The sequence below is a fragment of the Tribolium castaneum genome, chromosome 10, assembly GCF_031307605.1.
Source record: "Tribolium castaneum strain GA2 chromosome 10, icTriCast1.1, whole genome shotgun sequence".
NCBI lineage: Eukaryota > Metazoa > Arthropoda > Insecta > Coleoptera > Tenebrionidae > Tribolium > Tribolium castaneum.
This window is the reverse complement of record NC_087403.1, coordinates 3,797,995-3,819,528: the sequence shown is the minus strand read 5'-3', so window position 1 is coordinate 3,819,528 and position 21,534 is coordinate 3,797,995. Positions and strand designations below refer to the sequence as shown.

The 21,534-nt window shown below is 36.5% G+C and overlaps 5 protein-coding genes across 10 annotated transcripts; 2 read left to right on the top strand and 3 right to left on the bottom strand.

The window, feature by feature from the left end:
• The first annotated feature begins 3,163 nt into the window (after nucleotides 1-3,163).
• LOC659981 (uncharacterized protein) lies at nucleotides 3,164-5,544 on the top strand. The gene is made up of 3 exons (XM_064359497.1): nucleotides 3,164-3,425; nucleotides 3,478-3,516; nucleotides 3,564-5,544. Exons 1-3 carry the CDS (start codon nucleotides 3,291-3,293, stop codon nucleotides 3,957-3,959), a joined length of 570 nt encoding a protein of 189 aa, XP_064215567.1. The 5' UTR covers nucleotides 3,164-3,290; the 3' UTR covers nucleotides 3,960-5,544.
• Nucleotides 5,288-6,560, bottom strand: LOC659919 (uncharacterized protein). Its single transcript, XM_008195204.3, has 3 exons — nucleotides 6,247-6,560; nucleotides 5,709-6,203; nucleotides 5,288-5,647 (listed from the first exon to the last, which is right to left on the bottom strand). The coding sequence occupies exons 2-3, from the start codon at nucleotides 6,190-6,192 to the stop codon at nucleotides 5,541-5,543; spliced, it is 591 nt and encodes a 196-aa protein (XP_008193426.2). The 5' UTR covers nucleotides 6,193-6,203; nucleotides 6,247-6,560; the 3' UTR covers nucleotides 5,288-5,540.
• Nucleotides 6,561-7,374: 814 nt separating this feature from the next.
• Nucleotides 7,375-10,364, top strand: Rip11 (Rab11 interacting protein). Of its 5 annotated transcripts, none has more exons than XM_966123.5 (9): nucleotides 7,375-7,744; nucleotides 7,797-7,941; nucleotides 7,993-8,156; nucleotides 8,749-9,125; nucleotides 9,174-9,363; nucleotides 9,411-9,611; nucleotides 9,723-9,805; nucleotides 9,852-9,996; nucleotides 10,066-10,364. In XM_966123.5, the coding sequence occupies exons 1-9, from the start codon at nucleotides 7,714-7,716 to the stop codon at nucleotides 10,077-10,079; spliced, it is 1,350 nt and encodes a 449-aa protein (XP_971216.2). In that variant the 5' UTR covers nucleotides 7,375-7,713; the 3' UTR covers nucleotides 10,080-10,364. The 5 variants fall into 5 exon arrangements, with proteins under 5 accessions (XP_971216.2, XP_008193423.1, XP_008193424.1 ...); XM_008195201.3 differs by having other exon boundaries at nucleotides 9,672-9,805; nucleotides 9,852-10,015; XM_008195202.3 differs by having other exon boundaries at nucleotides 7,376-7,744; nucleotides 9,852-10,015.
• On the bottom strand, nucleotides 10,355-12,175 carry Dbct (Dihydrolipoamide branched chain transacylase E2). The gene is made up of 5 exons (XM_966056.4): nucleotides 11,810-12,175; nucleotides 11,332-11,751; nucleotides 11,110-11,283; nucleotides 10,668-11,063; nucleotides 10,355-10,620 (listed from the first exon to the last, which is right to left on the bottom strand). The coding sequence occupies exons 1-5, from the start codon at nucleotides 11,870-11,872 to the stop codon at nucleotides 10,384-10,386; spliced, it is 1,290 nt and encodes a 429-aa protein (XP_971149.1). The 5' UTR covers nucleotides 11,873-12,175; the 3' UTR covers nucleotides 10,355-10,383.
• A 206-nt stretch (nucleotides 12,176-12,381) lies between these two features.
• On the bottom strand, nucleotides 12,382-21,491 carry Atg4b (Autophagy-related 4b). Of its 2 annotated transcripts, XM_008195198.3 has the most exons (8): nucleotides 21,328-21,489; nucleotides 21,177-21,252; nucleotides 19,117-19,253; nucleotides 18,676-19,073; nucleotides 13,346-13,422; nucleotides 13,093-13,296; nucleotides 12,844-13,040; nucleotides 12,382-12,793 (listed from the first exon to the last, which is right to left on the bottom strand). In XM_008195198.3, exons 1-8 carry the CDS (start codon nucleotides 21,337-21,339, stop codon nucleotides 12,608-12,610), a joined length of 1,287 nt encoding a protein of 428 aa, XP_008193420.1. In that variant the 5' UTR covers nucleotides 21,340-21,489; the 3' UTR covers nucleotides 12,382-12,607. The 2 variants fall into 2 exon arrangements, with proteins under 2 accessions (XP_008193420.1, XP_971091.2); XM_965998.4 differs by having other exon boundaries at nucleotides 21,177-21,491.
• Nucleotides 21,492-21,534: the final 43 nt, after the last annotated feature.

The window sequence follows — 21,534 nt, the reverse complement described above, 5'->3', positions numbered from 1 at the left end:
TGTTGTTTCACTTACCTTTTCAAACTTCTTTTCATAGAAAAATTGTTGCCGTGATCCGGGTGCGAACACCCGACCTCCACCGCCGAAAGTGGCGCTTATACCACTAGGCCACGAGGCCCTAGGTACTGACCGTCTTTTGCAGATATTTTAACACAAACTTTTTAAATAAATCACAATTACTAACTATATAATTGCAATAATTCATCTAAAATGCAAATACATTTAGTTCAAAAGTCGGCGACTTAGCTCGAGAAAGCATTTTGTTCTACTTTTTTCAATTTAATTCTCTAATTTTTCATCAGATTCCATCAAAACATACCGGGCGTATTAGTCAACTAAAGTTTGAAGTTATATTTCGCCTTTACGTTCATCTTTTTTTCTCTCAAAACAAAAAGTACGTTCACAATTTGGGGCTTTTACGTACTTTTACATTTTTGCCGCATTATTTTCTTATTTCTCTCAGTTTTATGCTCTGCTTTACGTTTAATTCTTTTATGTGTTTTCTCAATATCTTATTTTTGTTCAGGTGTTGTTTCACTTACCTTTTCAAACTTCTTTTCATAGAAAAATTGTTGCCGTGATCCGGGTGCGAACACCCGACCTCCACCGCCGAAAGTGGCGCTTATACCACTAGGCCACGAGGCCCTAGGTACTGACCGTCTTTTGCAGATATTTTAACACAAACTTTTTCAATAAATCACAATTACTAACTATATAATTGCAATAATTCATCTAAAATGCAAATACATTTAGTTCAAAAGTCGGCGATTAGCTCGAGAAAGCATTTTGTTCCACTTTTTTCAATTTAATTCTCTAATTTTTCATCAGATTCCATCAAAACATACTGGGCGTATATGTCAACTAAAGTTTGAAGTTATATTTCGCCTTTACGTTCGTCTTTTTTTCTCTCAAAACAAAAAGTACGTTCACAATTTGGGGCTTTTACGTACTTTTACATTTTTGCCGCATTATTTTCTTATTTCTCTCAGTTTTATGCTCTGCTTTACGTTTATTCGTCTATGTGTTCTCTCAATATCTTATTTTTGTTTAGGTGTTGTTTCACTTACCTTTTCAAACTTCTTTTCATAGAAAAATTGTTGCCGTGATCCGGGTGCGAACACCCGACCTCCACCGCCGAAAGTGGCGCTTATACCACTAGGCCACGAGGCCCTAGGTACTGACCGTCTTTTGCAGATATTTTAACACAATTTTTTTAAATAAATCAACATTACTAACTATATAATTGCAATAATTCACCTAAAATGCAAATACATTTAGTTCAAAAGTCGGCGACTTAGCTCGAGAAAGCATTTTGTTCCACTATTTTCAATTTAATTCTCCAATTTTTCATCAGATTCCATCAAAACATACTGGGCGTATATGTCAACTAAAGTTTGAAGTTATATTTCACCTTTACGTTCGTCTCTTTTTCTCTCAAAACAAAAAGTACGTTTACAATTTGGGGCTATTACGTACTTTTACATTTTTACCGCATTATTTTCTTATTTCTCTCAGTTTTATGCTCTGCTTTACGTTTATTCTTTTATGTGTTTTCTCAATCTCTTATTTTTGTTCAGGTGTTGTTTCACTTACCTTTTCAAACTTCTTTTCATAGAAAAATTGTTGCCGTGATCCGGGTGCGAACACCCGACCTCCACCGCCGAAAGTGGCGCTTATACCACTAGGCCACGAGGCCCTAGGTACTGACCGTCTTTTGCAGATATTTTAACACAAACTTTTTAAATAAATCACAATTACTAACTATATAATTGCAATAATTCATCTAAAATGCAAATACATTTAGTTCAAAAGTCGGCGACTTAGCTCGAGAAAGCATTTTGTTCTACTTTTTTCAATTTAATTCTCTAATTTTTCATCAGATTCCATCAAAACATACCGGGCGTATTAGTCAACTAAAGTTTGAAGTTATATTTCGCCTTTACGTTCGTCTTTTTTTCTCTCAAAACAAAAAGTACGTTCACAATTTGGGGCTTTTACGTACTTTTACATTTTTGCCGCATTATTTTCTTATTTCTCTCAGTTTTATGCTCTGCTTTACGTTTATTCGTCTATGTGTTCTCTCAATATCTTATTTTTGTTTAGGTGTTGTTTCACTTACCTTTTCAAACTTCTTTTCATAGAAAAATTGTTGCCGTGATCCGGGTGCGAACACCCGACCTCCACCGCCGAAAGTGGCGCTTATACCACTAGGCCACGAGGCCCTAGGTACTGACCGTCTTTTGCAGATATTTTAACACAAACTTTTTAAATAAATCACAATTACTAACTATATAATTGCAATAATTCATCTAAAATGCAAATACATTTAGTTCAAAAGTCGGCGACTTAGCTCGAGAAAGCATTTTGTTCTACTTTTTTCAATTTAATTCTCTAATTTTTCATCAGATTCCATCAAAACATACCGGGCGTATAAGTCAACTAACGTTTGAAGTTATATTTCGCCTTTACGTTCGTCTTTTTTTCTCTCAAAACAAAAAGTACGTTCACAATTTGGGGCTTTTACGTACTTTTACATTTTTGCCGCATTATTTTCTTATTTCTCTCAGTTTTATGCTTTGCTTTACGTTTATTCTTCTATGTCTTTTCTCAATCTCTTATTTTTGTTTAGGTGTTGTTTCACTTACCTTTTCAAACTTTTTGGTCTAAAAACGTGTTTAAATCCTCAGAACTTGCAAAAATAATGTCATTTTTAACATAACTCTGTGATTTACTGGCTTATTTTTTAAGAAATTTTGCGCAATAACTGAGTTTTCCTTGAATAAACGCTTAGAAAAGGTAAATTTTTGGTCATTTCCGACCAAATTTGGTATTTTGTTTTGAACAAATTTAATAAAAACAAAGAAAAAAAACTTGATTTTTGGTCTAAAAACCTGTTTAAATCTTCTAAACTTGCAAAAATAATGTCATTTTTGTCATATTTCTGTGATTTATTGGCTTACTGTTTAAAAAATTTTGCAAAATATTCAAGTTTTTGCTGCACGGACGCCTAGAAATGGTAATTTTTTAGTTATTTTCGATCAAATCAAAGGACGTTTTGCGTTTTTTTGTTTTTTCTTTATTAAACGTTTTTAAAGTGGGCAACCAAGCATACATTTACAAAACTTAAGCATATTTTGTTGGCTTCGGGTATTTTCGGAAATTGAAAATCAGGCCACACGTGACGTGTGTCACTGTCAAGTTGACGTTCAATTTTGAGGTTAAACTTCTAAAAAGTACTTTTCCGTTGAAACTTCTGTGATATCCGTTCGTGATTTCCTACTAGTATTAAAATGTGGGTATTTGGTTATGGGTCCCTAATCTGGAAAGTGGACTTTCCCTATGAAGAAAAAATCGTGGGCTACATAAAAAACTTCCAAAGGCGCTTTTACCAGCACAGCACTGACCACCGTGGGATCCCCGGCAAGGTAAAGTGTTATTTTGCAATGCCTTCGTTATATAATAATAAATAATCAACAGCCAGGCCGAGTTGTGACCTTGGTGCCAGGTGATGCAACAGTAAGTGTTAGCAGTTTTTTTTGCACACGTTAATTTACCAATTACAGGACCGTGTTTACGGAGTCGCGTATAAAATCAGCGATCAGGAGAAAGACTCGGTAGTCAAGCACCTCGATTATAGGGAAAAAGGCGGCTATGTGCGAACTCCAGTCCTATTTTACCCCAAAGATAAAGACAAGCAACCGTTCGAAATAATTATTTATGTAGCAAATGACGATAATCCGCAGTACGCCGGGCCTGCGGACGCCGACAGCATCGCCAATCAAGTAGTCAAGTCTGTGGGCCCCAGTGGCACGAACATTGAATACGTCTTCAACCTAGCCAAAGCCATGAGAGACATCGCCCCGGAAGTGCACGACGAACATTTGTTCACCATCGAGCGAAAAGTGCAAAATTTACTCAAATTCAACACTCCCGAGTCGTTCTCTAGATCACTTAACTGAATTAATGAAATTATTTTTCTATTTTTAGCTCTAATTTCAAATCGAATTTGCGCCAGCGTAACACTTTTTTGTAAAAATTTTACGGAAACATTTATATTTAAGAGATAAAGAAAAAAATACATCTGAAGGGAAGTGTATAAAAGGCACATATTCTTGGCTCCGTTTTTTTTTTTTGAGAAAATAATTTTGGTCAAAACCGCATCCCGGTGTCGTCTTTTGTTTTCGACTTATAAACAAAAGTTGTCATTTTAGGTTTTAGGTATCATAGGCGGCTGTGATATTTTTAAAAAGCTTATTTTTTTCTGATGATGTTTATTTGTGTAATACATTATTTTTAAATATTAAAAAAAACAACAGTTCATTTTTTCTTCATAGTAGGCCATGAAAAAATTTTGGATTTTCAATTAAAACTGAAGAATTACCCAACAAGTATTTATAATTTAATGATTTTTTTAAACACTAATTAATTCACAAACAGCATAGTAAATTATTATTAGATCAAATTTTTGCGATTAATAAAAATTATTTGTTTTTAGAGTTAAAATGGCAAGCGTACATTGTAATTCTATTTTCTAAAAATCCCATATGCGGTAAAAAATACATAACATTATCAACGTCACCTCTATTGTACTTCACTAAATTAAATAAAATAAAATGATTAAAAAAAATTATTAAAAGTATCATCAAATGGTAGTGACATCGTTTTCAATTTTCTGCACATTTTTATGTAATTAATGTAATTTTATGTAATAATTTAATCTGCGACGATCGTATATTTGTTTAATTGGAAATAACTTAAACATAGCTTATTTTGATAATTTCATATTTTTTACTTTAATAACCGTTCACAAAATTCACGTTTTATGTGAAATAATTTTTCCATGGCCAACTACTTTCAAAAATTTTAAATATATTTTTTATGGTTATTTACCATAAAAGTTTTGTGACTTCTTCTATATACAATGTATTATTGTCCTTTTTTTTTCTGTCATACGAATATATATATATATATATATATATATATATATATATATAAAAAGTATAAAAATACCAAGCTGTATTTATATTGTTTTCAGCTCAGAAAAAAATAATCATAGCCAACTATGATTTTCGTCGCCCAACCTTGGTTTTTCAAAATATTTTTTATTTTAAAAATGTTTAATTATTTTTTCAAAAATAATTTGTTACGTTGACACAAATTTAATTATATTATGATAAAAAAAAGATAATAGAAAAATAAATTCCGCGCCATCTGACGGCTTAGAAACACTAAAACGTGTTCCCGTCAATCTTAATACAAATTGTTAGGAGCATCAATTTATTGCAACTTTACATACAATTAAGTTTATTGCTTCATTACGAATAAAGCATTAATTGGACGCTCTAGTTTCGTACAAATCAATCTCAAAGTACCTCAAAATCACAGTTAACTATCAATAAATGCAGTTACTTCTAGCATCTATTTACAACAAGAACGATGTCAAGTAACGCGAAGCAACGACTACACATTAAGTACAATTTGTTAATTAACTAGGCCAGAATGCTCCACAAGGAATGTAATTTTAATAAAATCTAAATCAATTAATTTGTCTCTTTCAAAACCTTTTCTTCCACAAACGACTTTAGCTGAGCATATGCGTGGTCTAAATTATCATTAACTACGATAAAATCGAAGTTATCCGAAGTCCCTGTAATAAAACGAAATGGATGGGTTAATAAATTAATTATCACCAAGTCTGTTCCTTTTACCATATTCCATTTCCTCACTGGCCACTTTCAACCTATGGTTGAGACTCTCCTCCGACTCGGTTTTGCGCGCCGTGAGCCTGTTCTTCAGCTCCTCCAAACTGGGGGGCTTGATGAAGACGTAGAAGGGGTTGAGGTCCGTCTTCTTGACCTGCTTCACCCCCTGGACGTCAATATCCAGCACACAGACCTTGCCCTCTTGGATCACTTGCTCCACCGCCGCTTTGCTCGTCCCGTACATGTTCCCGCAAAAGCTGGCGCTTTCGATGAACCTCCCGTCGCTGATGGCCTGCTCCATCTCCTCCCGAGAGGTGAAGTGGTAGTGCTGGCCGTGCACCTCCCCCGGACGGGGCTGCCGGGTCGTGTGACTGATGCTAAACCCGAACTTGTCCGGGAAGTCGGCCATCATCTTCTTCACCAGCGTGCTTTTGCCGGAGCCCGAGGGCCCGCACAGCACCAAGGGCCGGGGGTTCCGCAAGCCAGACATCCTGGCCAAACCTACGGGAATTGTAACGCGGGGGTAACAACACGGGCAACGCACCTCTTAGGAGAAAAATGGTGGAGAAGGGCTGGTTTTTCGGGAGGAAACACGTGCTGGGCGCCCGACACGCAACAAAACAATTTGCACAGGGAGATTTGTTTTTTGTGGTTATGGTGCCGCGCGCTAAATTTAAATCAATGGCGGGTGTTGGGGACTGGGCTAATTAATTTGGGTGCGCCTTGGCTGGTTTTCCTAATTTATGATTATGACCGCGGTGTCTTCGTGTTTGCTCACTAATTAGCCTAATGAGAGGTGGAGGAAGCACGAACTTCTATTGATTATTTTTAGAAGAAGGGTATTTTGAGATAAGGGATCGCGAGGTCAGGATTACAAAATGTTTTATCGAAAGTGTTTCAAAATGTGATTGTTATTTTTAGAGATAATTTAATTCGATGATGAATGATGAGGATGACCATGATAAATGAGTAGAGGTGGGCGAAAATATCGATCTGTTTCGAGTGTAATTTGGGGCTTTATCAATCAATAAGAGTGACAAAGATCCTGATTTTGCAATAAAATATGATGCTCTTCATAAAAAACATGTTAAATCAACCACACATAATTTATCTTTTAATTTTCCCGGCGAATTAAAAGATTCAGTTTTTTGTACCAGTTTATAAAACAAAGATCCGAGGAATCTAGAAAATTACAGACCTATTACATTTTTATCGTTTTTTTTTTAATTTCGAAAACTTCAGTTATTATCTGACAGACAATATATGGTTTTAAGCTAAACTTCTCAACCGAAGACGCTACTTTATCATTCAATAACAAATTAGTTAACAACTTCAACTCCAAGATAAGGGCAGTGGGTATTTTTTTTACTTCTCCCATGCCTTCGATACAATAAAATAAATCATGATATTTTTCTGTACGATTGTGGTGCTCGGGGAAACGCAATGTTAAGGCAATTTTTTGGGACACGCTGTATATTAAAAAAATATTTTCTTGTCATAAATAACATCTAGAGAGCTGGGCGGAACCATTTTGTATATCCGAAAAATTGGCGCCAAAAATAATTAAGACACTTTTTTGGCGTTTATTTGGCTGGAAATGAACAGAGGACAAAGTACTTGTGTCTATTTGAGCTCTGTTTCCGCAAAGGAGCAGTTTTTGAGTCGTTGTGCGCCCCCTGGCGCCGAGTGCGCGGACTGGGCGAGTTAAGGTGGGATTGTGGTCCGTTTTTCCACCAGAATTTTGTTGTGAGTGTGGTTGTGAATATTCCCGTTTTCGTCACCGACATAAATTTCTGTAAACGTCATCCGTAATGATTAGTTAAAAACAAAGGTAACCTACAAAGTGAATTTGGTTGTGAATGGTTGTGAAGTGAGCAATTAAAGGCCTCCCAATTCGCACGAAATAACGGAATGTTATGATCCTAGTGAAATCACACGCTCTTATCAATTTAATGACTCAGTTTCACCTTAGACATTCCGTCACGTTAGCTCACAAAATTCTTTAGCAAAAATGTGGATGCCAACGCATGTACAAGTCACAGGTAAATAAACAAAAAGGCTTAATTAATTTTTTAATGGGAATTGTGTTAATAGTCCAACGAGCTGCAGGATTATTGACCAAAGGTAAAAACAAGACAAACGACTGCTTTGTGACAATTGCATTGGGGAAGACGAAATACCAGACGTCGATAAAGGAAAAAGCTGACCCTGACGTCGAGTGGCACGAAGAATGCGAACTGTGGGCCAAACTCCCATCAAACTGATAAATATTAATTATTGCTAATTTTAGGCCAATCCCCGACCAAGGAAACACGGCCGAGATTATCTTAACAGCATTGCACCACAATGGCTTTGGCGTGGACGAGTTTCTTGGCAGAGTCGCTATTCCTTTAAACACTTTGGACATCTATGAAAGGCCCAAAAATAAATGGTACGGCCTTGAGGCCAAACCAGGTACGTCAACTCTGACATTTGACACCAGCGAATTAAATAAATTGATCACTTAATCCCGAGAGATAAACAAAATAGAGCGCTTGACAGCTGCGACCTTGTCACATTTACCCGCCGTCTATTCAAAATTGTTGGCTAAGGTGCAATAATATTTATATTGGCGGTAACTGTTTACGTTGTGTAAACGCGACCTTGGTACACTCAACGGATCAAATTGCACCCACGGTGTAAACAATGCAAGCCCATTACGCAACAGTCACTCCCTGAAGAACTGCACTTCATTGGAAAATCTCCTTCAGTGTTTCCAACTTAAATTCAAAGTGACGGCCTTCTGGTCTTGTCAGATTATTATTTCTTGTTTATTATTTCTCTTAGAAATTTAATTGTAAATTCATTTATACTGGCCACTTTTAAGGAAAATGATAAAATCCTTTTTTATAATTTGTTGTTCTTAGATTAAATCATTACCTCACGGATCAGTTCTTATCTCGCTTTAAATATTTGTAGCCAAGTTAATAAATTTAAATACAGTATCGTAAATAAAAATAATATAGACTATCCTTAATATCTTTCTTATTGTCAAATTTTTTGTTAGGCAAAGTGGGTAAGGCGAAAGAGCGGGGGCACCTGGAAGTGAAGATCGGGTTCACTGTCAAGTCTGGCAGCCTCACCGATTTGAGCAAAAAAGAGAAACACAAGTCTTCGATTGGCCAGTTGTCCCACGTGGCCCAGTCCGTGGGCGGCAGCTTGCTCAGTTTAGGGAGCGCCGAGAAACGTAAAGGGATCAAAAAGTTTGCCAAGTCAATCGGGTCGAAAATGCACCTCAGAGGGAAGAAAAAAGACGGGGATTTGGACGACAGTTCTTCCATCGGTAGTGTCGGTAGTTTAAAACGTAACTTTGACAAATTTAAAAGTCGACAAACCAAGGAAGACGCCGACCCGGGGGTTGTGAGTGACGAGGATGACTTTACAGTGAGTTGAACCGAACAAATCGGGGCCAAAGTACTTATATTGTTTTAGTTTGACGATTTGTCCCACAAGAGTTCGGTCAGTTCGCTCAACCACCCGACCAATCACAACAATTCGGTTTCTTCCACTGAGAACATCTCCGGGGATGTCTCGAATAAAACGCCGCCGGCTAAGCCTCCGCGGAACGAGCCCAAGCCGCAAGACGAGTGGGAGTCGAAGTTGTTCGGGAAACAAACAAAAAGTTAGTCATATCATATTTGATAACAAAATTTGAGCGAAATTGTTTAGATTTACTCAAACCGGCGAGTAGCGAATCGTTGAACCGCCGCTCGTGGGACTCCTCCAAACTAGACACACAAATTGAGGAGGAACCTCCCGAAACGACTGTTACGAAAGACGACATTAGCGTAACTCCGACTAAAACTCCCGAGGTTGTCAAAAAGGAGGAGCGGGACGGCATGTTGGCCAAGTTAAAGAATTTCAGAAAAGGTAAAACGGTTTAGTCTAGCCTAGCTGTGCATGCTCTACTTTTAGATAAACATGAAATAGACTCGAAACGTGATAAACCGACCAGTAATTCAAGTGAACGTATTATTATAGGCGGAGAGAAGGATGTCAATTACTCGTACAATAATCACATTTCCAACGAACTTTTGCAGAAGTTTGAAGGCAAATCGCGAGAAGTACGTACGTTGCGTCCGCTAAAATGTGTCTCACTGTTTTTTCCAGGACCTCATTCTCCTAGTGTGTAATTTACAGAGCGACCTAGAGTCCCAAAAGAAGAAACTAAAAGACTTAGAAGACTATTTAGACGACTTACTTTTGCGAGTGATGGAGACAACTCCACGAATCTTGCAAAACCCGTACGTTACTTGTAAGTTATCGCATAAAAAGTTGAGTAGCGTCACGTGTGGCAATGCCGTGTTTAATGATTTTTTTCCAGTGGTTAAGTATTGAGATTCCAGTGCCTGATGCAACGCGGTGCTAATCCCAAAAATCTATTTGTACATAAACACTGTGATCGTTCGGCCATTTGGACAAAATTGATGTTTTATTTAATCCGTCCATCGATTGTTCTTACCTTGATTATGTAAAAGCCAAATTAATTCCCCAATAGCTTGCTTGTCTTCCTTTGACGTAATAATTTATTTCTGACTAACTTATTAATTTTATCGGTACTGTTGTGGTGTTATGTAATCTATTTTATATACGAGAGGGAAGAATAAATACAGTTGATGCAAAGCGTGTTTTATTTATCACATCACAAGTTCAGGAACAAGAGATAGGGGTTTTCGATTTGCCGTTTCAAAGTCTGCACAAAGCGGGCCATCGTGGCCCCGTCTATGATCCGGTGGTCGGCGGCCCCGCTCAGATTAAGCACTTCGACAGGGACGACATTCCCGGCGTCGTCAAACCGGGGAACCACCTGGGACGCCCCGAGCGCAACAATGGCCACGTGCGGCGGCATAATGACCGGCTTCATGTACGTGCCGCCGATCTAAAACACGCAATTAGCACAAAGTTGGGACAAAAACAAGGTATTACAGCCCCAATGTTCGAAATCGTGAACGTGCCCCCGGCCAAGTCCTGGGGCGAGAAGGAGCCGCTGCGCCCCGACTTGATAAGTCGGTTCAGTTCGTTGCTAATTTCAATAATACTAAGTGTCTCCACGTTTTTTATCACCGGGACGGCCAGCCCGACTTTCGTGTCCATCGCAACCCCGATGTTGTGCTCGCTCTTGTAGGTCACATTCTCGCAGTTCTCGTCCAAGCTGGCGTTCAAAACCGGGAAGCGCTGCAGGGCGTTGGAGGCCGCTTTGATGAAGAAGGGCATGAACGACAGCTTCAAGTCCTGCGTTTCTGGCAGTTTTTTAAGGGTTTGTCTCAGTTGCGACAGTTGCGTTACTGCGATTTCGTCGCTGTAGACGAAGTGAGGGATTTTCTGAAAGAGCGAAATGAGGGGACGGTTTCTGAAACGGGGGGAGTACCAAAGCGTCGCTCATTGTCTTGACCATGGCCTTCTGGAAGCCCTTGATGGGCTCGGTGCGGGCCTGGCGGGCGGGGGCCTTGGCCGGCGCAGGGCCGGCTTGCAGGTATTTCAGAACGTCTTCTTTGAGAATGCGGCCGGATTTTCCGGTTCCTGTGACCTCCCATAAGTTCACCTGCGATTATTATTCGCGATAAGTTGGGTAAAGCGCGACGGAACTGACCTTGTGTTCTTTGGCGAGTCTTCGGACAGAGGGGATGCATAAAATTTCAGCGGTTGGTTGGGGGTCAGTGGGTTCGCTTATTTTAATTTCTTCGACTGGGGGTTTTGATTCTTCTTCGGGGGTTGGTGCTGCGCTTGGTTCATCCCCTTCGGTTTCAATGTCCACCAGGGGTTTGCCAACTGACGCAATCTCGTCGATTTTGTAATGTAGTTTCTTAATAACTCCATCGTATCTGCTTGTGATTGTGACCGAGGCTTTGTCACTCTGTACTTCGCAAATTTCGTCAAATTGGGAGACTTTGTCGCCGACTTTGACGAACCACTCTTTGACTGTTACCTCCCTTATGCCTTCACCAATGTCAGACAGTTTGAAAGACACTTGGGCCGCATAGCTCGCACACGAGTGAAAGTTTTTCAAAGTCTGGTCATGAATGAAAAACGCTTGTCACTGGGTGAATTAATAAAAACCTCATACTTACGATTAGTTTTGCCGGACTGGTCGCACTTTTTAAAAAAGTGTAAAACTCCCTTGACAGCAACATGTTTTTAATTATTTTAAATTTCGACTGATAACAATACAACTTGGGGCCGCTTATCAACGCAAGTGATGGTCGTATTGAGTAACGGAGTGTCCAGTCATTTAAATAATTGACGTTGTTTTTTCTCAATCACTAATTATCAATTTTTAAATTTCCCGCTACGTTGATTAACACATTTTCGAAAAACACACAGAGCACTACGTTTGGTGGAACTTATCCGAATTTTATCTCTCCGTGATAAGAGAAAGAGGCAAAGGTGAATCAACTCGTTTTGAGGTCAACCGGTTAAGTAAATTATTGCAAAAAGATTAAGACTTGCCACAAAAACACAAATACATTTATTCAAATTAAGATGACACGGTAACTATTGTTACAATAAGAGCATAACAGATGACGTTCGGTGTTTATGATAATTTTATTTACTAAAACAAGAGATTAAATTAAACATCTGTTAGCCAAGGTAAAAGAGATAATTTTATCAAAGGCTAGGGTGTTAGAAACGAAACAATGCGTTCATTCACAGTAACAAGTTTACTAAGAAATACAAAAATAAGTTAAATAAATAGCAAATAAAAAAGTCATATGTACAAAACTTAGGTAGAAAATGTCATAGATTGTTCAGGACATAGCACATAGTCGTAGCAATAGAGAATCTTTAACATTTTAAAATATTGATATTTTAATAACAATCAGTCATTTATCCTTTTTAACCAACAAACGGAACTAACAATTGGTTAACTACAGTATTTCAAACGCCTCGGTGCCCATGTCATCGCCGTCAGTGCTACTATCCATGGAATATTCTAACTCAGATGGAGGTAATTTTTTCGGGGACAACTGGGCATCACGGCTGTACCCATCACAGAATATGAACATGGGATATTCGCTGCCGGGGCTATCAGTTCGTCCGGGAGGAATAACCAACTGCAAAAAAACCCAACTATTTTTTCCAACCGCAAACCCGCTCCACTTACAGGCTGGACAATTTCAATGAGATTAAAAAAACTCTCTTTGGTAGGGCAATAAAATCCGATACAACAAGACGGATCCATTTTGCTTAAGTGGATTTTCCGCGGCGACCTACAGTGGAAACTCGTCAAGGGAAAATCAACCGCCCAAACATCGACAACTTCCTGGCAGTAATGCGGGTCCAAATGAATCAACTTATCGTCTGTGAATAAGCAAGTCAGTCAACAGTCAAACAGCCGCGTACTGGCACAAACCTTGGTAACCTACGAAGTACAAGGAATGTTTAGGGCGCCCCCCGATTATGCCTATGCACTGCTTCAAGCTGAACAGGGTCGTGAGACAGGGGGCGTAAATCGAGTTGAACTTCTCGGCCCCTAACCGGACCGGGATCAGCAAAATCAGAGATTTCCACTTGCCGTTTTTATCCGTGCACTCCTCCATCACATCCTTAATGTAAACTAAACAGAAAATTCAATTCCAAATTACAAAACCAAACGGATAAGTCACCTGCGCAGTCTTGGGCCACACACACCGTCAGCGAATCGAACTCGTAGTTGTCCTCAGAGGCGCGCTTGAACGCCTGCCTGCAATCATTTTTTTGTTGGTAACATCTTAAGTCTTCCCATAGCAAAGTGTTTTAAATTAAAATGTTCCAACAAAACGAATTTTGAATAACATTATTCCGGTTATCCTCGATTTTTCCGTTTCTCGATAACTCTAATAGTTGCGCCGTAACTGGCGGTAGAAAATTGAAAAAAAGTGAAAATGGAAACTTTTTTTGCGTTTTTCTCGGAAACTGTAAGACTTAGAGCAACGAACAAAAATCCAACTGATAGCGCATAATTTTATCTATTTTTTCGTCTAAACCCGGAGCCGCTCCGGGCAATGGTTCCGGCTACAGAGGCGATAAAAGTTGTTCACAAAAAAAATCATAACTCGAAAACTAAAAGTCGTAGAGCAATGCGGTTTGTTCTATTGAATTCAGCGGCTCATTTTCTGTATTATACCGACATTTAACGAGAGTTAAAATGTTAAAGTTTTTTGATAAAAATTAAGATATGTATTTCCTATAGTGGAAAATTTTATTCAACAAAAAAATTCATAACTCGAAAACTAAAAGTCGTAGAGCAATGCGGTTTGTTCCATTGAGTTCACCGGCTCATTTTAGGTATAAAACCATCTTTTAACGAGATGTAAACTTTTAAAGTTTTTTGCTAAAAATTAAGATATGCAATATCTATAGTGGAAAATTTTATTCAACGAAAAAATTCATAACTCAAAAACTAAAAGTCGTAGAGCAATGCGGTTTGTTCCATTGAATTCAGCGGCTCATTTTGCCTATAAAACCATCTTTTAACGAGATGTAAACTTTTAAAGTTTTTTGCTAAAAATTAAGATATGCAATATCTATAGTGGAAAATTTTATTTACCAAAAAAAAATTCATAACTCGAAAACTAAAAGTCGTAGAGCAATGCGGTTTGTTCCATTGAATTCAGCGGCTCATTTTGCGTATAAAACCATCTTTTAACGAGATGTGAACTTTTAAAGTTTTTTGCTAAAAATTAAGATATGCAATATCTATAGTGGAAAATTTTATTCACCAAAAAAAATTCATAACTCAAAAACTAAAAGTCGTAGAGCAATGCGGTTTGTTCCATTGAATTCAGCGGCTCATTTTCTGTATTATACCGACATTTAACGAGAGTTAAAATGTTAAAGTTTTTTGATAAAAATTAAGATATGTATTTCCTATATTGGAAAATTTTATTCAACAAAAAAATTCATAACTCGAAAACTAAAAGTCGTAGAGCAATGCGGTTTGTTCCATTGAATTCAGCGGCTCATTTTGCGTATAAAACCATCTTTTAACGAAATGTGAACTTTTAAAGTTTTTTGCTAAAAATTAAGATAAGCAATATCTATAGTGGAAAATTTTATTCACCAAAAAAAATTCATAACTCAAAAATTAAAAGTCGTAGAGCAATGCGGTTTGTTCCATTGAATTCAGCGGCTCATTTTGCGTATAAAACTATCTTTTAACGAGATGTGAACTTTTAAAGTTTTTTGCTAAAAATTAAGATATGCAATATCTATAGTGGAAAATTTTATTCACCAAAAAAAATTCATAACTCAAAAACTAAAAGTCGTAGAGCAATGCGGTTTGTTCCATTGAATTCAGCGGCTCATTTTGCGTATAAAACCATCTTTTAACGAGATGTGAACTTTTAAAGTTTTTTGCTAAAAATTAAGATATGCAATATCTATAGCGGAAAATTTTATTCACCAAAAAGAATTCATAACTCAAAAACTAAAAGTCGTGGAGCAATGCGGTTTGTTCCATTGAATTCAGCGGCTCATTATTCGTATAAAACCATCTTTTAACGAGATGTGAACTTTTAAAGTTTTTTGCTAAAAATTAAGATATGCAATATCTATAGTGGAAAATTTTATTCACCAAAAAAAATTCATAACTCAAAAACTAAAAGTCGTAGAGCAATGTGGTTTGTTCCATTGAATTCAGCGGCTCATTTTCTGTATTATACCGACATTTAACGAGAGTTAAAATGTTAAAGTTTTTTGATAAAAATTAAGATAGGTATTTCCTATAGCGAAAAATTTTCTTCAACAAAAAAATTCATAACTCGAAAACTAAAAGTCGTAGGGCAATGCGGTTTGTTCCATTGAATTCAGCGGCTCATTTTCTGTATTATACCGACATTTAACGAGAGTTACAATGTTAAAGTTTTTTGATAAAAATTAAGATAGGTATTTCCTATAGTGAAAAATTTTCTTCAACAAAAAAATTCATAACTCGAAAACTAAAAGTCGTAGAGCAATGCGGTTTGTTCTATTGAATTCAGCGGCTCATTTTGAGTATAAAACCATCTTTTAACGAGATGTGAACTTTTAAAGTTTTTTGCTAAAAATTAAGATATGCAATATCTAGTGGAAAATTTTATTCAACAAAAAAATTCATAACTCGAAAACTAAAAGTCGTAGAGCAATGCGGTTTGTTCCATTGAATTCAGCGGCTCATTTTCTATATTATGCCGACATTTAACGAGAGTTAAAATGTTAAAGTTTTTTGATAAAAACTAAGATAGGTATTTCCTATAGTGGAAACTTTTATTCAACAAAAAAATTCATAACTCAAAAACTAAAAGTCGTAGAGCAATGCGGTTTGTTCCATTGAATTCAGCGGCTCATTTTGCGTATAAAACCATCTTTTAACGAGATGTGAACTTTTAAAGTTTTTTGCTAAAAATTAAGATATGCAATATCTATAGCGGAAAATTTTATTCACCAAAAAGAATTCATAACTCAAAAACTAAAAGTCGTGGAGCAATGCGGTTTGTTCCATTGAATTCAGCGGCTCATTTTCTGTATTATACCGACATTTAACGAGAGTTAAAATGTTAAAGTTTTTTGATAAAAATTAAGATAGGTATTTCCTATAGCGAAAAATTTTCTTCAACAAAAAAATTCATAACTCGAAAACTAAAAGTCGTAGGGCAATGCGGTTTGTTCCATTGAATTCAGCGGCTCATTTTCTGTATTATACCGACATTTAACGAGAGTTAAAATGTTAAAGTTTTTTGATAAAAATTAAGATAGGTATTTCCTATAGCGAAAAATTTTCTTCAACAAAAAAATTCATAACTCGAAAACTAAAAGTCGTAGGGCAATGCGGTTTGTTCCATTGAATTCAGCGGCTCATTTTCTGTATTATACCGACATTTAACGAGAGTTACAATGTTAAAGTTTTTTGATAAAAATTAAGATAGGTATTTCCTATAGTGAAAAATTTTCTTCAACAAAAAAATTCATAACTCGAAAACTAAAAGTCGTAGAGCAATGCGGTTTGTTCTATTGAATTCAGCGGCTCATTTTGAGTATAAAACCATCTTTTAACGAGATGTGAACTTTTAAAGTTTTTTGCTAAAAATTAAGATATGCAATATCTAGTGGAAAATTTTATTCAACAAAAAAATTCATAACTCGAAAACTAAAAGTCGTAGAGCAATGCGGTTTGTTCTATTGAATTCAGCGGCTCATTTTGAGTATAAAACCATCTTTTAACGAGATGTGAACTTTTAAAGTTTTTTGCTAAAAATTAAGATATGCAATATCTAGTGGAAAATTTTATTCAACAAAAAAAATTCATAACTCAAAAACTAAAAGTCGTAGAGCAATGTGGTTTGTTCCATTGAATTCAGCGGCTCATTTTCTGTATTATACCGACATTTAACGAGAGTTAAAATGTTAAAGTTTTTTGATAAAAATTAAGATAGGTATTTCCTATAGCGAAAAATTTTCTTCAACAAAAAAATTCATAACTCGAAAACTAAAAGTCGTAGAGCAATGCGGTTTGTTCCATTGAATTCAGCGGCTCATTTTCTATATTATGCCGACATTTAACGAGAGTTAAAATGTTAAAGTTTTTTGATAAAAATTAAGATAGGTATTTCCTATAGTGGAAACTTTTATTCAACAAAAAAATTCATAACTCAAAAACTAAAAGTCGTAGAGCAATGCGGTTTGTTCCATTGAATTCAGCGGCTCATTTTGCGTATAAAACCATCTTTTAACGAGATGTGAACTTTTAAAGTTTTTTGCTAAAAATTAAGATATGCAATATCTATAGCGGAAAATTTTATTCACCAAAAAGAATTCATAACTCAAAAACTAAAAGTCGTGGAGCAATGCGGTTTGTTCCATTGAATTCAGCGGCTCATTTTCTGTATTATACCGACATTTAACGAGAGTTAAAATGTTAAAGTTTTTTGATAAAAATTAAGATAGGTATTTCCTATAGCGAAAAATTTTCTTCAACAAAAAAATTCATAACTCGAAAACTAAAAGTCGTAGGGCAATGCGGTTTGTTCCATTGAATTCAGCGGCTCATTTTCTGTATTATACCGACATTTAACGAGAGTTAAAATGTTAAAGTTTTTTGATAAAAATTAAGATAGGTATTTCCTATAGTGAAAAATTTTCTTCAACAAAAAAATTCATAACTCGAAAACTAAAAGTCGTAGAGCAATGCGGTTTGTTCTATTGAATTCAGCGGCTCATTTTGAGTATAAAACCATCTTTTAACGAGATGTGAACTTTTAAAGTTTTTTGCTAAAAATTAAGATATGCAATATCTAGTGGAAAATTTTATTCACCAAAAAAAATTCATAACTCGAAAACTAAAAGTCGTAGAGCAATGCGGTTTGTTCCATTGAATTCAGCGGCTCATTTTCTCTACTATACCGACATTTAACGAGAGTTAAAATGTTAAAGTTTTTTGCTAAAAATTAAGATATGCAATATCTACAGTGGAAAATTTTATTCAACAAAAAAAAAATCATAACTCGAAAACTAAAAGTCGTAGAGCAATGTGGTTTGTTCCATTGAATTCAGCGGCTCATTTTCTGTACTATACCGACATTTAACGCGAGTTAAAATGTTAAAGTTTTTTGATAAAAATTAAGATAGGTATTTCCTATAATGGAAAATTTTATTCAACAAAAAAATTCATAACCCGAAAACTAAAAGTCGTAGAGCAATGCGGTTTGTTCCATTGAATTCAGCGGCTCATTTTCTGTATTATACCAACATTTAACATTCTCATACGAAAACGCTTAAAGTTGTCAGGTGTCTAGGTATGCACTCGCATACGCTCGTTGCATAACGAGAACCCTAGAACTTGTGTTTTCGCACTCGTTGTATTAATAACTATGTATGAACATACCATTTTTTTCACAAAAACTATGATATAATTTCTATTAGATTTGAAATAAATATGTATTAAAAAAATTGTGCTTGGGGGTCGTATTTTGATTTTTACCGAAAGAGGTGCGCGACGAACCCGGGGCCGTACCAGTCGCCGGCCTTCTTGCCCGAGGCTTCGCCCAAGGCCACGAGCGTGTGGATGGAAAAGGGGCTGTTCCTGGAGGGCTTGTCGCCGAACCATTTGATAATTTTCCGGTGGTTCACCACCTCGATGAAACTCTCCCTCGTCGTAGGCTGGTGGTCGGGCTGCCACCGCCAGTCCCTGCCCAGAATGTGGCAGACTAGGGCTTGGGCGATCAGCATTTGCCCGCTCCGCAGCATGCAGCCCCAGCCGCAGTCGCTGCTGTAGTTGGAGCCGTTCAGAATGGGGAACTCGCGCCGATATGTTAGCCATAATCTGCTAATGAAGTCTTTTTTGAATCCTTCGAAGCCTTCGTCGTCGCTACTGGCGATCTGGAAGGGAGAATGAGCCGTGGTTGGGACACTGGGCCGTTACCTCGCTCTGGCTCTGGAAGGCTGCAACGTCGGTCCCGAGCTCGGTGCTGTCAGAGGAGGGACTTTCGATCCTGCGGTAGCACTTGCCCAAGAGCCAGACGGGAGATTCTTTCGAGAAGTTCGTCTTGAGCTTCATCCCTGGATTTAAACGTGAACGTGTTATTGACAGGATTCATTTTATGCGTCGTGCGAGACTCGTAATCCTTGACAAGTGATAACTCCGTCACGTTTGTGTGTACGTAGGGATTTGACACCCATGCCGCGATAATAAACAGAACTGTGTAAATTTTATGCGTTTTGGGGCCAGGGCCGGGCTAGGCCTGCGGAATTACGAGTGAAGAAAAACCATTTCAAATTCGATCTTTGTTTTCAAGAGAAAAAATTTAATTAAATAAACTTTATTCTGACGCAGGCGCCCTTAAGAAGGCTCAAACTAGGTGGCCCTTGGGCATGTCAGTCAGGTCTGAGATGTTGTAAGAAAAAAAAGGTGTAAAAGTTATTGAGAGTATTACACAAAGAGCTATATTTTTTCGTTCTTGCTTTAGTTTAAAAGGGGTGATTATTTTTTGTTCATTTTTTTGTGTTTAAGTGTCATAATTTTTTCATGTTAATTAGACATATATATGTATATAAAACAACTGCCGCTTATATAATAAATCAAGATCAATAAGATAAAACCCATTACGTTTAATTGATAATAAATATTTTTATTTTATTAAATTAAATTTTAATATGATTTTTATTATTTTTTTTCTTATTATCAGGTGTAGGTTGTCATAAAAAAATATTGTCGAAACAATTAGTCAATTTTCCAGTTTATTTTTATGAAAATTGTGGATAAAAGAAACTTTTAAAATAGATAAGGCCTCGAAATAATGAACTTCCGTGAAATGGGAAAACTTTTTAATAGGGAAAAAATACACCAATTTAATTAGATAATCCTTTTTAACCCTTAATAACTGCGTTTTTAATCAAAAACGTGCGACTATACCGCAAAATGCTAAAATCATATCATTTTCGATCCAATAAATTTTTGTAAAACACTAAACAACTGCGTTTTCGAATAAAAATACGCTAAAATATCCAAAATATTAAAATACTTTGCTTTTCGATCCAACTTAGTGATTTTTGTTGCTGTTTTTGAGATATTTTGCAAAATAATTGCGTTTCTGTAAAACACAATAAAACGCTTGAGATAACAAAACATTTTGTAAAATTCGAGGAAAAATTCTGTAACTTTTCAATATTTATTTGAGCATGGAAATAACAAATTTTCTTAACTGAACCAGAAAAACTTGGTATTTTCCACACTTAAATTAATTATTAATATTGAAAATGTGAAATTTTTCACTGAATTTTGCTAAATTTTGTGTTCAACTCGTCAGGAAAATTTATTTTTACCATATGACGTGTTTTTATCTCGGTTCTGCCTGACTTCTAAGCTTATTTTGAACAAAATTCCTCAAAATAGTCGCGTTTCTAGTTAAACAGCGGTTAAAAAAAGCAAAAATACTGAAATTTTTGGCATATTTTTATTTAAATCTGGCAAAATAATTGCGTTTTGATGTGTTGGCTGAAAATAAGGAGAAATAATATAATTTTTGGCAAATTTATTAGTGCCAAAAAAAGGGTTTTGAAGTGTTTCAGTGCTAAATGACACCATTTTCGACCCAGCTCAAAATAGCTCAACTCAGAATAGCAAAAATAGCTCTAGTAGAGTTATAAATTAGTACGTTGGGTTTCAAAAGGGAGTAGTCCGGCCCTGCTTGTGTACGCAATTTGAAGGTGATACTAATAATAATGAAGGGGATCATCAAGGATTTGTGGTTTTCACAATATTTTGAGTGATTTACAACATTTATCACATGATTGGTTTTGTAACGGAATTTTTTGTTGGCAAGACTTCCGGTTCGCTGAAATCGCTGTGTCGGTGGTTTCAGCAGACTTGCACTAAATATAGCGTTTGATTTATGAAATAAGTGAATCACCCGCTATCAGGGCAAGAAATGCCTTTGTTTGCACATAGTTCGGCGATGAATAAGTTAGGTTAGAGTGGCTCACCATATTTCACGTTATTCCACATTGAGAGGAGTCTGTTTTTGACTTTGCCTTCGACGTCCGAATTGTTCCCTTCATCCTGCAAACGACTGTCAGAAGAACTTGTTGGGAAGCTAAGTTTGGACAAAAAAATTGATCGCTCTCTTGATACCACCTGTGTGTTCATTTTATCAATGATAAGAATCAACAATATCTTGATTAACGCAAATTCCACAGTTCACTTGCCACCGACGTATTCGCTCGAAACTTCCGATTTACATTTTGTTGTGGTTTATTTATTTGTGAAACAACACCACGGCTCGCCATCAACAAAGTGACAATGGGACGCCTCCAAGTCTGCCGTCCAATCGCATCAATCAAA

Bases quoted from the DNA above. Each gene is read 5' to 3' on its own strand.
- Dbct (XM_966056.4), bottom strand. From the start codon at position 11,872: ATGTTGCTGTCAAGGGAGTTTTACACTTTTTTAAAAAGTGCGACCAGT. The intron at 11,284-11,331 runs GTCAGTTCCGTC...TAATAATCGCAG, and splicing joins GACTCGCCAAAGAACACAAG to GTGAACTTATGGGAGGTCAC. The intron at 10,621-10,667 runs GTAATACCTTGT...TGCGTGTTTTAG, and splicing joins CGATTTCGAACATTGGGGCT to ATCGGCGGCACGTACATGAA.
- Atg4b (XM_965998.4), bottom strand. From the start codon at position 21,339: ATGAACACACAGGTGGTATCAAGAGAGCGATCAATTTTTTTGTCCAAA. The intron at 19,074-19,116 runs GTAACGGCCCAG...TCTCCCTTCCAG, and splicing joins CCTTCCAGAGCCAGAGCGAG to ATCGCCAGTAGCGACGACGA. The intron at 12,794-12,843 runs GTAAGTGGAGCG...GTTTTTTTGCAG, and splicing joins TCATTGAAATTGTCCAGCCT to TTGGTTATTCCTCCCGGACG.
- LOC659981 (XM_064359497.1), top strand. From the start codon at position 3,291: ATGTGGGTATTTGGTTATGGGTCCCTAATCTGGAAAGTGGACTTTCCC. The intron at 3,426-3,477 runs GTAAAGTGTTAT...AATAATCAACAG, and splicing joins ACCGTGGGATCCCCGGCAAG to CCAGGCCGAGTTGTGACCTT. The intron at 3,517-3,563 runs GTAAGTGTTAGC...TACCAATTACAG, and splicing joins TGGTGCCAGGTGATGCAACA to GACCGTGTTTACGGAGTCGC.
- Rip11 (XM_008195199.3), top strand. From the start codon at position 7,714: ATGTGGATGCCAACGCATGTACAAGTCACAG. The intron at 9,126-9,173 runs GTGAGTTGAACC...ATATTGTTTTAG, and splicing joins GTGACGAGGATGACTTTACA to TTTGACGATTTGTCCCACAA. The intron at 9,612-9,656 runs GTAAAACGGTTT...CTCTACTTTTAG, and splicing joins GTTAAAGAATTTCAGAAAAG to ATAAACATGAAATAGACTCG.
- LOC659919 (XM_008195204.3), bottom strand. From the start codon at position 6,192: ATGTCTGGCTTGCGGAACCCCCGGCCCTTGGTGCTGTGCGGGCCCTCG. The intron at 5,648-5,708 runs GTAAAAGGAACA...GTTTTATTACAG, and splicing joins CAGTGAGGAAATGGAATATG to GGACTTCGGATAACTTCGAT.